The sequence below is a fragment of the Poecilia formosa genome, unplaced genomic scaffold (assembly GCF_000485575.1).
Source record: "Poecilia formosa unplaced genomic scaffold, Poecilia_formosa-5.1.2 Scaffold334, whole genome shotgun sequence".
In the NCBI taxonomy this organism is placed as follows: Eukaryota; Metazoa; Chordata; class Actinopteri; order Cyprinodontiformes; family Poeciliidae; genus Poecilia; species Poecilia formosa.
In genome coordinates, this window is record NW_006800273.1 from 570,731 (window position 1) to 584,445 (window position 13,715).

A 13,715-nucleotide genomic window follows, 5' to 3' on the forward strand; every position below is an offset into this window, starting at 1 on the left:
AATTGCTGGATTATTTCTTTGACCCAAATGTCAGAGGAGGACTTGGATTGTTTCAGAAATTGTGAAATGGTGAGACCATCATTATGAATTATATGTAAACCTAAACATGTCTTGATTTAAACCTTATCCATTAAGCCAGCGCTAGTGATGTTTAGAATTTACTCTTTCATTAAAGAATTAGTCAGAAAGTCAGTATAGACAAACATTTTATATAATTATGTTCACTGAATTTCCTATGCAAATTAATGAATGCATTTGTCAAGAAACAGATTCTTTGCTGGTTTTGTTCATTTCTGGATATCTGAAATAAAGAAATAAAGCAAATATCTAGGGATTTTCTTTGCAATCAATTATTCTATTGCTCATTCTGATTATAAAAAAATCGGTACATTCTGCACATTTTTCAGAAATATTTTCTAATATTTTTATTTGACAACAGAAATATGGTCCAGCAGACAATAATAGACATAAAATTTAACCCATTATGACATGATAAAATACAGTTTTCATTGCCTAACATGCATTTGGTAGTTAGACAAAGTTTTTTTTTTATTATCCTACATGCAAAATGTATATATTTTCCTGCGGCTTTGACTTAATTATTGCTCTGACTATATTGTTTTTTCAGTAAATTGCCTTTTTTTTGAGTCTGTATACTCCATGTAATGATTAATTGATTACTAAATTAGTCAACAATCAGTTCAACAATTGATTCATCACGATGAATCTCAGTCCTACAAATGTCGTTCCCACACGGCTCTGCCTTTCTGAGCAAAATAACTAAGATGAAGCTGTTGATCAGTTTTTAGAGTGAAGCCTTGCTGCAGGTTTTAGGTGACAAACCTAACGTGTGACACAAGTGATCCAGTCTGTGACAAGCCGGAGTTTAGTCGCTGAAAACTCCTGTGAATAGTCTAATCTCCCTTATAACTGGGATCTCAGTATTTTTAAGGTTCAATCTTTAAGACGATTATTTAAAATGCAACATGAAGCCGCCTGAAGAAGCGCAGCTGCACCTCAGAGGGGCTGATGATAATCCCTGAAGTAGCAGCCAGAGTAGCCACCGCTGGTCTTTGTGCTCTTAATGCTTCTGGAGGCTCTCGGCTGTCCGGCTTCAGTGGACGCTCTTTGTAAAGCGAACATTCACAGTGAGTCATAATGACTGTAAGAACAGACTTCAAAGCCCCCGCAGGTGAGAAGTGTGCCCTTCTCTCAAATTATAGGTAGTTATTTAAAAATGATTAAGGAATATGAATGTTCAGTAAGGGAACCGTGGATGACTTTCTCTCTCTTTTTTTTTTTTTTACGTGATCCCAGTGTTAAAGGTCAAAGCAAACCTGTGACTTTCCCAAACAGCAGTGTCTGCATTTTTAGCACAGGTTGCCTGTGAAAAGACTTGTTCTTGCTGTCAACCGTTGATCAGCTCTCCAGCGACATATGGATGCTGCTGTCTGGCTGTTTCCGTGGGAGGTTGGCTGCATTTGATGGATGTCTTGATTTTTTTTTCTAGGATTGCAGCAGAGCAAAGAGGAAGGGAGGCCCAAACCCGCTTTTTTTAAACACGGAGTTCTGTTTTGCTCGGTCAAAAGTGGACCAGGACCTCCCTCCACAGCATCACTACCGTGAAACGGCAAAGAAGAGCGTGAAAGGTAATAGAAAAACAAAAAAACTCTTCATTTTCTAATCCCCATGTAACTTTCAGCAAAAAAATCAAACAAAAAATTGTGCTGCACAAACATAGTCGGGTTGATTGACACAGATGTCTGATTTGAAGAAGGTGGGGCTACACAATATTAGCCTTATAAAGACACATTCTGTAAAGAGGTGAAATTTTAAACTGTCTTTAGCATCCCATATTAGCAATTAGCATAAACAATGTTAACATTTATAAATGCACTGACAAAAAGTCTCTAAATCCCCCCATCTGCACCCGGGATTCTCTGGAAGCTCCACGGATTTTTGTGACCGCCTCGACCGAGGAAGCTTAAAAAGTCAGATAGTGGATGAAGAAAACAACGGGTTGGATCACAAGTTAAAGAAAAATAAGGATAAGAAAGCTTAAGTGAACTGAGGTGGGTTCTTTTGTTTTTTTTTTCTCCCCCATGTGGGTAATTGATCTCCCAGGGACAACAAGGACACAAAACTGCATTGATATTCTGTTGAGAATTTACTTTTCAGTCCTTCCTGTTTGCTTCTGAGCAGATAACATTTAAACTGGCATATTATCACTCCCTAATAGACTGTGGTGAAAAATCTCTGAGCTTAAGTACGAGGCGAGAGACTCATCTAGACAAACATCACAAGGAATATGATGGTCTCCTTATTTTCACTCAAATTAAATCGAAGGGTTTTAAACAAACTTCTATAATTTCTCAAACCAGTGACAAAGGTTGAAAATTGAAGCGCAGTTTCTGCTGATGTCAGCTTCAGGTCCATTCAACAACCTAAATGGTCCCGAGGCAGGAATGATCTATGAAAGAGCTAAATATTGAATAGTAGCATCTTGAATAAATAACTGAAATGCATCTATAGAAAATATTCTCACAGCTTCTTTGCTTCCTCTGACTTCATCTAGACAAAATGAAAATAGCTAGCGTTTCCCTTGAGTAGCTTGCTAAAAGCTGCTAGCATGACCTGCACATGTGAAGTTGTTGCTAAACAGGGAAAGATCGCGCTTTTGACTTCTTGAGGTAAGGCTGAGAATCGGACGAGTCTGGTTGCCAGGCAACTCCTCAGTGCATCCCAATCACAAACTCTTCCAATTACCTTTCTTTAAGTCAAGTTAAACTCCACGAAAAATCTGAAAAACAAAGAAGGCGACCCGCTGAGGAGCCAAGGCGGAAAACAGCTCTCGCATGTTTTTGTTGTTTGTTTCCGTAGTTTGCATATTCCTTCATGATTCTGGCAAGGCCGCTGGGAGATTGATGTGTCTGTCTCTTTCATACCTTCTGTGACTGCTCAGCGAGGCGCCGTGCGCCACCAAACTAGCCACGTTCCTAAATGATGAATGTGCGCCAGCTCGTCCACGGGGACCAGAGACGAATCTAATATCAGCTGAGAGAGAGGAGGCTGATATTGAAAATCATCTGGAATTTTGCCCGCCCCCCAGCCGATATTGAAAATCCTTATTCTAATTGCATGAATGAATTGAATGTTCTGTTTTGATAAATCCACTCTGCCGCCGAGGGGATTGTGTCAATGAAGCATCGCAGATTCGTTTGTGACTGCGGCAGACAGCGCCGTGTCTTCTGCCCGGAAGTCATTTTCTAACTCTCTTTGCGCAGAAGTTGATTGTCTGTTTACTCGAGCAAAAAAACACCATCTCCCCCCCCACCCAAAAAAAAAAACAAACAAAAAACACTCTGCTCACACAAAGTTATCACATGATGTAAATGAAACTTTGACAAGATCTTCCACCCACATACTGCGACATATCAAACCGTGATCAGAGGAACATCTTTCACGGCGACGTTCGGGAGAAACGGAGGACAACATTTCAGTATAGAAAACAAATTTTATTTCTCATAAGGCTGTCTTATATCTACTGGGGGATAGCTATTTTTCTCCATTGGGACTAATACTTTCTCTCTGTCGTCGTAAGCAAATCTTCTGTCTGCCGTGCGTGAGAGAGACACGGTTCCCGTTTCTTATGATCATGCTCATATTTTATCCACAGCCGCTCCGAGTCCCTGCTGCGTCTGGGCCCAAAAGGTCGAAAAGCGTCGTCAGCTCTGCTTTTCCACACGTGAGGCGGATCTATACATTGTTTTTCCTCATCGAGCATTGCCGGTGCCCGACTGAAAGCATCGCTGAATGACAAAAAGAAAAGTATCCCAGAACTCATCATTACAATTCATTCACAACCCCAACACAAGCGTACATTGTGAAGCGGCTCCTGTTGGAACTGGTCAATGTTTCATTAGGATGGCACATTTATCAGCCTCTTGGATCTGTCATCTTGCAGCGTACTTTGTGTATTTATGTGTTTATTTACACAAATGATCTTACATAAAATAAATGTGGTGCTCATGAAATCTACATTGGGCATGCCCGGCAGTAAAAGCCAACGTGTCCCTTACGGAGGACGAAGCTCGAGGCCATAAAGTCAGACCGGGAGAAGGAGAGTCCTCGTATCTCATCACAGGCAGCCAGTAGGTCCAAGGTACCGAGAGTCCTGCCTCTCCTGCACTCACAGAAATGGCGTCTGTCTCCATCAGCGAGTCAAACACGAATGATTTCTGCACAGAAATAACAGAAAATGAGGGTCGATTTGACTCCACTGCGCAACCACTTGTGCGAGTCTCGCGTTTACTTTTGTGTGCCCCCCTCGACTGGTTCAACTTCCGGGTGGGCCGGGAGATTGTCTTCAAAGTATTTTACCAGCCTCTAAATGAGCCCCTGCTAAGTTGCATCAGGCTTTCAGGTAAAGACAGAGTGAAGAAACACAAAGAGAGCAGGTTTGGAAACTGGCCACAGGAAGAGGAGAGAGTCACCGACGCGGAGCTCATTGATCAAACGGGGGATTAGTGATGTTTCAAATCCTTGGCACCAAGTGAGCAAAGCTGTTTTATCTGGATGGATATCCTTTCCACGGTCCCGGGGTAAGCCAGTCGGTAGCCACGGATGTGATAGTTTTAGTCAGTTCAACAGGAGGAGACAAAAAGTTCAGAAAGGGTGTGGAGCCTGGCGCACAGTCCTGCAACCGGGAGCTCGCTGTTAGGTCCTGGGGTGAATCTGAAACACAGGGGTGGAAGAGGAGGAGGAGAGAGAAGAAACAGATGCTTAGAGAGAGCAGAAAGGTAAAAGTGAGCAAAAGTTAGACCCCCCACACCCCCCAAAAAAATTGCTGTATTTCTAAAACAAGGGGACTCTTTTGAAGTGGTGCTGGTCACTCGTCCCTTTGCCATTTCGTACTTTTAGTCCCATAATTTTCTGGGAATGAAATAGTGCTGCAGAATATCTCCTACCAATCATTGGTCCATTCATATTCATCAAAAGGATGTTTCGTATCTGCTGTGACAACCAACAGTTCTCAGGAATTATCCAACTCCACCAAGGCATAACTTTATGACCACTGTGACATGAATAACATCGATCGTCCCTTCATCATGCATCACGTTGGAGATGTTAGGCAGCGAGTTAATGTGTTAAAAACAGAAAAGGTCAGCGAGTTTAAGGATTCCAGTGAGTTTGACAAGAGCCAGGTTCAGTTCAGTTCAGTTTATTTACATAGCGCCAATTCACAACACTTCATGTAAAGGTACCTTACAAAAAAATAAGTACGTTGCACTCCAACTGACCAAACCGCTCACTAGGTTCAAGTCCAATATTCAAATAGTTTTAAAAGGTTTTCTATCTAAAGAAACACAAAAAATGGCATCGAGAGCCTGACGAGCATGATTCAGACGGCCAGCAGCAACTTTGTCAAAGAATCTCATGTAGTTGGTTTCCAGTTTACTGGTCCCAGAAAGAAAGAGAGGCCAAACCAGCGTCACCACCATGGGGGGTACCTGTAGCCAAAGTTATGCAGGTTCTCATTTTGTACCACAGTTTGTTGCGTACGACTCTCATGCCACTCCTGATGTCTGTGGTCTCTTTCAGAAGATAATCTGCAAAGCCATAAGGAAATAATGGTTTGATACTAGGCAGGTGGTCATAATGTTATGCCTGGCGCCTGGAGGATGACAAATAGTTAATATCCACAAGTAGGAGGTCATTTAGAGTTGCTTAAGATTAATTTAAACTCAAGTCAAATGGCTTAAACAGGGATCAGAGCAGTAACCCGATTTAATGTAAAGTTTCCAGCAAATACAGTAGCATACAACTAAAGTAGATTACAAGTAAGCATTTAATGACTTTTCATCTCCACAATCAATACAAATACTAAGAAATGATTAAATGATTAAATGCAAAATGGAAGTAGGTTTGGACGAGAGGGCAGCGGATGGGTCAGAGATGGGGTGTGTTCTGGCAAAGGGGCGTATTGACCAGGAGATTTTTCAGACTCCAGAGCTCCGTAAACCTTCGTCTCATCTCCAGGTTTGGCCGTCTGCTAAAAAGCTCGTGTGAGCTGTTTAACACCAAGAAAAATGACTCTAATAAACACACCACGGTGTGTTTCCATGCTGTGTATGTCTGGCTTATGTAATTACCCTTGTTAAATGAATGACTGTGTCTCTCAATATGTAGACTCCCCGTATGGCCCTGCAACCGTCTATATTAGCGCCTCTGAGCAGACAGGCAAACGCAGCTACGGATTTTCCTCTAATCTGATAAAAATGACTCTGGCCTTGCTAAATCGAAGCCCACGCTGCCGAGTCTGAGCCGTCTCTCCGTGACTTCGGTTCAGGGACGTTTAATTCATCATCAGCTGCAGACATGAACTCGTCTCAATGGTGCTTTGTGCAGCCTTGAGACTGCTACTGAACGCTCAGCTATTCAGCATCCCACTCGACACGAAGCTCGATAGAAACAATGTGCAGTATGTCTGCGTCTACTAGAGTTCTGCAGTTTCTTGCCTCCCTTTCATCCCATCTAATGGCTTGGAGATCATTTGAGCAAATGAACATAATTAAAGGCAGATTTTACAAGTTTTTCTGCTTCTTCGAGATAATGCAGTGAAAAAAAAGTATAAGTTAAATGTGTACTATAAAGCGAGCCAGAATGACTTGTGCTACACCGGATAGGATATTCACAGCTGCAAGCATGTAAAACTACAACGAAGACGCTGCTGTCGTTTTGGTTTTGACTGGCTCCATGGCAAGCTGACACACTGGCATCTTCTATGCTTGTAATTAGACAGTTTGCTCGCTGCATTGTCTATATTTGCATGTCCTGGATTTGTGGGGCATCTCTGGGCTGAAACCCAAAGTCTTAATGGAAGTAGTGGGACTAATGCCAACCATTGGCCAGTATAGCAATGGTTGGTGTGGAGATAGGCAGGCTGGTGGACAGATATTGCTGTCCAGCCAAGACTCAGGCAACATGGACATTCAGAGATGATATAGATGCTGCCTGTTTGATCTGCTAACAGTAGAAGAAGATATCGCTTCAATCAAAGGGTTTGGGGAACAAAATATCTATTTAACGTCATTAGATACGCCTAATATGTATGATGCAGCAAACAAATGATTAGATTTTTGAAGGATTTTCATCCAGAAAGAAAGACAAGTGATTTCTTTGGGTGGGAATCTATCATAAAGTGTCTAAAAGGCAGAAATACATGTGCACGCAGATATATAAATCGCCTGCAAACCAAAGTTAAGTTGAGAACAGTACTTATCTATTTATCATCTGCTAATGATATTGTGCTATAGATGCTTTAAAAAGTGGTTTTAGATTAAAACACATTTCCTCCAGATCTCATCAAAGTGTACCCTTGAAAAAATAAAATAAATCCTGTTTTCTCCCATGTTTCTCCGGCACAGTAATCCTTTTGGCTCATCTGTCCCATATTTGCATCTGTATCATCTCGGCTGTCTGGCAGCCATATCAAAATTACCTCGCAAGACCAGCAGAGGAAGCAGGTTGCGTATCAAGGATCACGGTCCGTCTCAAAACCCCAATCCCCTCGTGGTTTGTTAGCAGGAAAAGGAGATGCGGTATGGAAATATCAACCCACACGGGCATGTAAGAGAGACTAACCATGTCCTCCGCTCGTTTCAGTCCCCTTGAAACGAACAGTCCGGCAGGTAGCCATAGATCGCTCAAGGATTTCCTGCTTGTCTGCTCGTCGTTGCCGGCAAATTAGATGTCTGCATTCTAATTTGTTTACTGCATTAAACTGTAATTTACTCCGACTACAGTTGGTGGCGTCCAAGGACAATTGCCTCAGTGGAAGACTTCAGCGCAAATGTAGTCGACTCTCTTCTCCTTTCTTATTTAGTGCTCAACAAATCAGTCGCGCCTGTGGAGAACTGGCTTCCCGCGTCTCCACTAAACACCACTCCCTCATAAAAACAGAAGACACCAGACACCAAAAATGCGTCAAGATTTATTTAATGCAACAGTGACAATGGGAAAATAAATGTATATAAATTAATTAGGGGCCACTTAGAGTGAACTACTTCACTCAAAACCTCTATAAATATGCCAGATGAGTACGGATCAGTCTTTTTACAGACTCGTGCTGCTGAGGAAACTCATGCCTTTTATGCTAGACATATAATTTATGATGGTACACTGTATCATTTCCTGTCTTTAGTGTTGATGCTGTTCAAGAAGAAGCGGCGGGGTCAAGCGGTGCTGGAGCACATCATTCCTGCTTCACCTCAACTAATTATGTCACGGTCGTACAAGGTGCTACGGCAACATGTGAGAACAAAGATGGCTGACGATGAATCCGCAGGTCCGTTGCTCTCAGACTGTCCTCGCGGATGGGTTATTTATTTGAATAAGAGCTGTCTGCTCCTTTTAGCAAACAATGTGGCTCACATAACAGCTGTGGAGTAAAGAAAAAATGGTGATAAAATAAGGCCAGTCTATTTAGGTTTGATGCTTCGTAATAGGCACGGATTCAGTTGCCAGAGTCAAGGCGAAGCAAGTGACTCTTTCAAATGTTTAGAAATTTTCTGGTAGGATATAAACATTTCTGTGGTTTATTGTGATTTGATTGAGAAGCTGGAGGAAGTACCAGAGTTACTGGAAAATAGAATAACTCTGCTGTCCTCCTCCCAGACAAATATTTTTGCTTGTGAAAAAACAGTGATGGTTCATGATGTTGATGCTAAAGAGGCGTTACTCATCACTTTCATTAAAGCGCATACATAGTCATGTGTTAGTCAGCTAAATATAGTATACATTTTTATGACATTTTGTTGTAGAAGATTAAAGCAACTGACAATAAAACAAAATTAAATAAAAGGAAGAAAAACCCAAAGCTCAAACCAAGTCAGCCAGAAAACAGAAGCAATGACAGCTGTTGTTTGTGAGCATAAAGTTTGTCAAAGAAAATCACCTCTTTTACTACTTTATAGCATCATATTTTCTCCAAGGGAGAAAAAGTTTGAGCATTTTCATTCCCTGTCTAAATATTAAACGTGTAGCATTAGCTTGAAGTGGTTTTTCAGGGCCAAACATCAACCATCTTGCTTGAAACCACATCGCAGACTGATTTAAAGAGGTCGAGTTGTGAGACAGACGATGTGCTTGGAACAACGTCTGATAGAAACATTATTACTGTATTATTACTAAACCCTCACGAGTAAAACATCTGCAGAATCCCTGAATGTCAAGCGCTCTTGTGACTTGCTTGGAGAACTGAGAGTTAAAAATGCTGGTCAGAACCTGAGCACAAATCAAGTCGTCTAACTGGAACTATTGCAAGCGACGGGCCTGAACAGAGCTGAAATGGAAAACTATTTTATTCTACAAAGAACAAAACATCTAAAAGGGGTAATATTCCTAATTCAGTTGGTGTAAATTAGTGTAATTCTATCAATAAAACAGGTACAATTTAATATCAATATATTTTCCTGCAGCTGCAGGAGTCATACATGCTTTCCCGTATCCTGTTATTGGTTATTTTTAATGAAGTGTTTGTAAAAGCTGTGGTGTTTATTACATGTGAATTTCATATCGACCTACTTTAGCGGAACCATTTATCAAGGTTGGCACTTCTGTTTTCTTTAACAGCTGAAACTAATGGAGAGTTTACGCGGGCAGTGAGAATATTTCAAAAACGATATTAAAATTGACAGGATGTCTGATGAGGGTGACATTACATTCTTCTCTTTATTCAGACAAAATATTTATCTCCACTCTTGTACAGACAGTGAGGTGATCAAACAACCATCGTTTCTTACAGCCTTAAATAAGGGGGAGGAACATTTTCTTTTTCTAAACTCCAGCTGCTTGTTGTTCCTATGGTTTTATTTTGAAGCAAAAACAGATTGGACTATTTGGCCAGCGAAACCCGTAATGCAGATATATGGCAGGCGAGACTTTTTTTGGAGGTTGCTCCCCAGCATTGCTCTCACTGTGACCTCCACAAACAAAAGCGTCTGTCCTGTCTGCTGACACAGAACAGGCAGTGAAGGACTCCCTCTCTGAAAGACATAAAAAAAAGGAGAAACACGGGTGTGAGCCACTGACTTTCACTGGCTTCCTGCTTTTTCATGCCAATTTTACTGATAAATGGAAATTCAACTTTAAAACACCTGCTGCATGGCGATTTACTGACAGCTTTAGAGCAAACTAAAACCCTGCAAGGGGAGATAATAGCAGCTAACAGAGCAAGTTGTTTGGATGTAGATGGAGCGCGCACCGCGGCTTAGAAAACTAAGTTGAAATCAGTTGAAAAATCCCTGATTTGATCAGAACTGTCCCATTACATCTCCAGCTGTAAGTTTAGGGTTGCTTTTCCGACTCCCAGGTCGTATTGAAGCTGTCAGGCTCTCTTCCAGGTTTCTTTAACTCTGTCACTTACATCAGCACTATGTTTCAGCATACAGGTGCTAAAGTGCAACGTTTGCCACAAATAGTGTTTTGCATGTAGACCAAAACATTCAACGTTGGTCAAATTTGTCATCAGCAACCCTTTTTCCTCGCACAAAAACCAGACTACAAACTGAATAAAAATAAAACCCACACAGAATACATTTACAAGTATGAAAGGAAGTATGCAAAATTATGAATGAACAGATGGGATATTTGAGAGAGATTAAATCAAACATCTCATTTCTGTCACATGGGAAGGTGGGACAAGATGGAAGCGTAGCCATTAATGGTTTATTTAAAGTTGTTTTAACTCCTAGTGGTTGAAACAAACTTGAGCCAGAGTGCTGCAAAAAGTAGTCTGGAATCCAGTCCATCCCAGAATACATAATTCCCGCAATAGAAATTAAACAAGGCCTTAAGATTTATTAAAATGATCAACGAAGGGAATTAATATTTTAGCTGAATCCAAACGAAACTAGAGTAAAAATACAATAAATAAAGATGACTAAACTGCAACGGCAACAAATTAAATTTCATTCAGTAAATGAGTTGAAATCATTGGATAAAATTAAATTCAAAACCTTGAAAACCTGTTCTCTTCTCCACCTAGATAAAAACCAATCTGGATTATATGTCAGATATTGAAAAAAGAGTGTTCACAGATTCTGTCCACTCTCTCTAACTAAGCCTTAGTTATTTCAGAATGAGCAACAAAATCCCCTCCTTAGCTTAGCAAAGCAGATGGAGCCAAACTCTCACATCATGTCAGCTGTGAATGCAGTGCAAGATGATTACAGTTCCTCGTGGTCTATCACATCAAATCCCAATAAAACACGTTGAAGGTTGTCACCGCAAAGGTGAAAAATGTGAAAAGATTTAAATAGGTATCAATACTTTTGCAAGGCTTCGCGACAGATGTGACATTTTGACCAGAGAGGCAGATGGACGATGAATGCTAATTGAAAAAAGAAAAAAGAAAAAGAGAGACCAGAGAGCAGGAAAAAAAAAAAAACCCTGTGCACGCTGATAGCTGCTTCAACAAGACCCTCAAAAGGGAATAAGGATATCGAGTGGCCTCTGATAACACGACACACAACGGAAAGGAGGCATGCCTCGCAATCTCACTTTGTGTGCCCACAAAAACAGCGGCGCAAATCAAGCACAAGAAACACAAGGCCTGCGCACGCTCAGAGGAACGCACAGGCGAAACGACGGGAGCACGTAGCAGGACGCAGATTTGTCCCTAATGGGACCAGCAGACCGGCGCGAGGCTCCGTAATCAAACATACGCAGCGGCTGATAGCAAGAACGGGGTCCGGAACAAAAGAGGCAATGAAAGGAAGGAGGGTCTCTGACTGCGAGTGCGTTTCCATGGCACCGCGCCGCCGTGCGAACACCAACCCACCGGGACGGCGCCCGTTTCGTGATGTATGTGCGATCTTTCCCCGTGAGAAAATATGAGAACCTGCTCATCATTTATGCATGCGCTGCCTGCGCTGGATGATAAATATTTACAGTGGGTGGCGGTGTGATCTGTATTTGTGTCACTCCTGCCTAATCATGCACAGCATGTAAACACACACTTGATTATTTCGCACTGAGTATTTAGGTTAATAGGAAGTCATTGAACATGAGTCGGTCACACTCCTACCACCTGACACTTGAAGCGCATATATGTGGACCGATGTGTGTGAAGGACAACAAAACAAAACAATAATAATAATTAAAAAAAAAAGACAGAAGAGCTTAAGAAAAAGACTAACCTTTACAGAAGCAAGAATGCAGCTCAATTTCTGTTGACGCATCCTCTGCATTTTGCTTCCAGAAGCTAAAAAGGGGAGTATGGCTGGGTGTTCTGCAAAGAGAGGGTCAAGAAAGAAAAAGAAGGACATGTGTGTATTGGGTTGAAAAGCAGCCTCAGGCCTGACTTTTTACTGGCCCTCTTTAGAGATTTTAGGCCAAAGCCGTTTTAATGCGGCTCTTTGTTTTCCCTTTATGTGCAGAACGTTTACATTCCTCAATGATCTAACNATAATGGCAGCTAACAGAGCAAGTTGTTTGGATGTAGATCAGGGGTCCCCAAACTTTTTCCTGCGAGGGCCACATGACTGTTCCCTTTTCTGGTTGGGGGCCGGTCTTAGTTTTTTCGAGAAAGAAACTTTAGAAAAGTTTTGTTGACGGGGGGGGAATTGGATTACTGCCGACGACATTCGCGTTTGTAGATAGATTTTTACCCAGAATGCAAATGAAAAAAAACCGTGAGCGAAACGGTGACTGGTACTGAATAGTATATATTCCATTGAGGGAAACTAAGTTTCATATCTGCTCAAGAGCCCCCCTGGTGGTTGAAGAAAAATCCACATATATATGAAAAAAAAACACTGAATGCTCTCTGGTATTGTTCAGGGGGCCGGACCAAAAGAGGAGGCGGCCCGCGGGCCGTAGTTTGGGGACCCCTGATGTAGATGGAGCGTGCACCACGGCTTAGAAAACTAAGACACCGTTTAACTTTTTCCTTTTTTTTTTTTTTTTTTACATTTTGTCGTGCAACAAACGGATTTTATGCAAGAGACCAACACAATGTGTAATCTGAAAAAAATTTGCCAATTTATTTTTACAAAATATCTTTAAAAGGTCACAGATTACACTGGGTTATAATATATATATATATATTTTTTAGAAGTTGTCTGTGTTTTTCCAACTGAATTAGGAGTATTTTGCGCCACTGAATGCAAAAATGACATCCATTTTTCTCAATCAGGTCAGGTTTTTATTCTAATTCCAATTAGAGAAATCTGATCTTCTGACTAAACTGATGACATTTGTCTGACATTTAAATTCTGTTAATATTTCTCATCCAAAAAATGTTTTAGGAGAAAAAAAATGCTTTTGTATTAATTACATGTTACAAACTTGGACTTCTGTAAATTGGATAATAAACACTAATAAGGGTAAGTACATGTAAATTGAATATTACGTCTTCATAGTGTATAAGTCTCCGTCTCTTTCCTGTCCTGATGGAGTCTCTCCTCCTGCTTGTCACTCATTGATCCCAGATTCTCAGGATCCAGATGTGAGAACAAGTTGTGCATTTTGATGCTCATGTTGCTCCATAGATCAGAAAATTGACCTGACTTAGCAAAAACAATGAGATTTTTGGATTCAGCTCATCAAAATGACTCTAAATCAGTTGAAAAATCCCTGATTTGATCAGAACTGTCCCATTACATCTCCAGCTGTAAGTTTAGGGTTGCTGCTCCGACTCCCGGGTCGTATTG

General features: G+C 41.2%; 1 protein-coding gene across 4 annotated transcripts in view; it reads right to left on the minus strand.

The window, feature by feature from the left end:
- Positions 1 to 1,497: 1,497 nt before the first annotated feature.
- tafa1b (TAFA chemokine like family member 1b) overlaps positions 1,498 to 13,715 on the minus strand; it is a 49,862-nt gene continuing 37,644 nt past the window's right edge. The window contains exons 4-5 of one of the 4 annotated variants that reach the window (XM_016661524.1): positions 12,201 to 12,292; positions 1,498 to 4,734 (exon numbers count right to left, since the gene is read on the minus strand). In XM_016661524.1, coding sequence (XP_016517010.1) covers positions 12,266 to 12,292 — 27 coding nt within the window. In that variant the 3' untranslated portion in view covers positions 1,498 to 4,734; positions 12,201 to 12,265. Of the gene's footprint in view, positions 4,735 to 7,983; positions 10,047 to 12,200; positions 12,293 to 13,715 lie in introns of those variants that run through there. The other 3 variants (XM_016661525.1, XM_016661526.1, XM_016661523.1) reach the window with 3 other exon arrangements.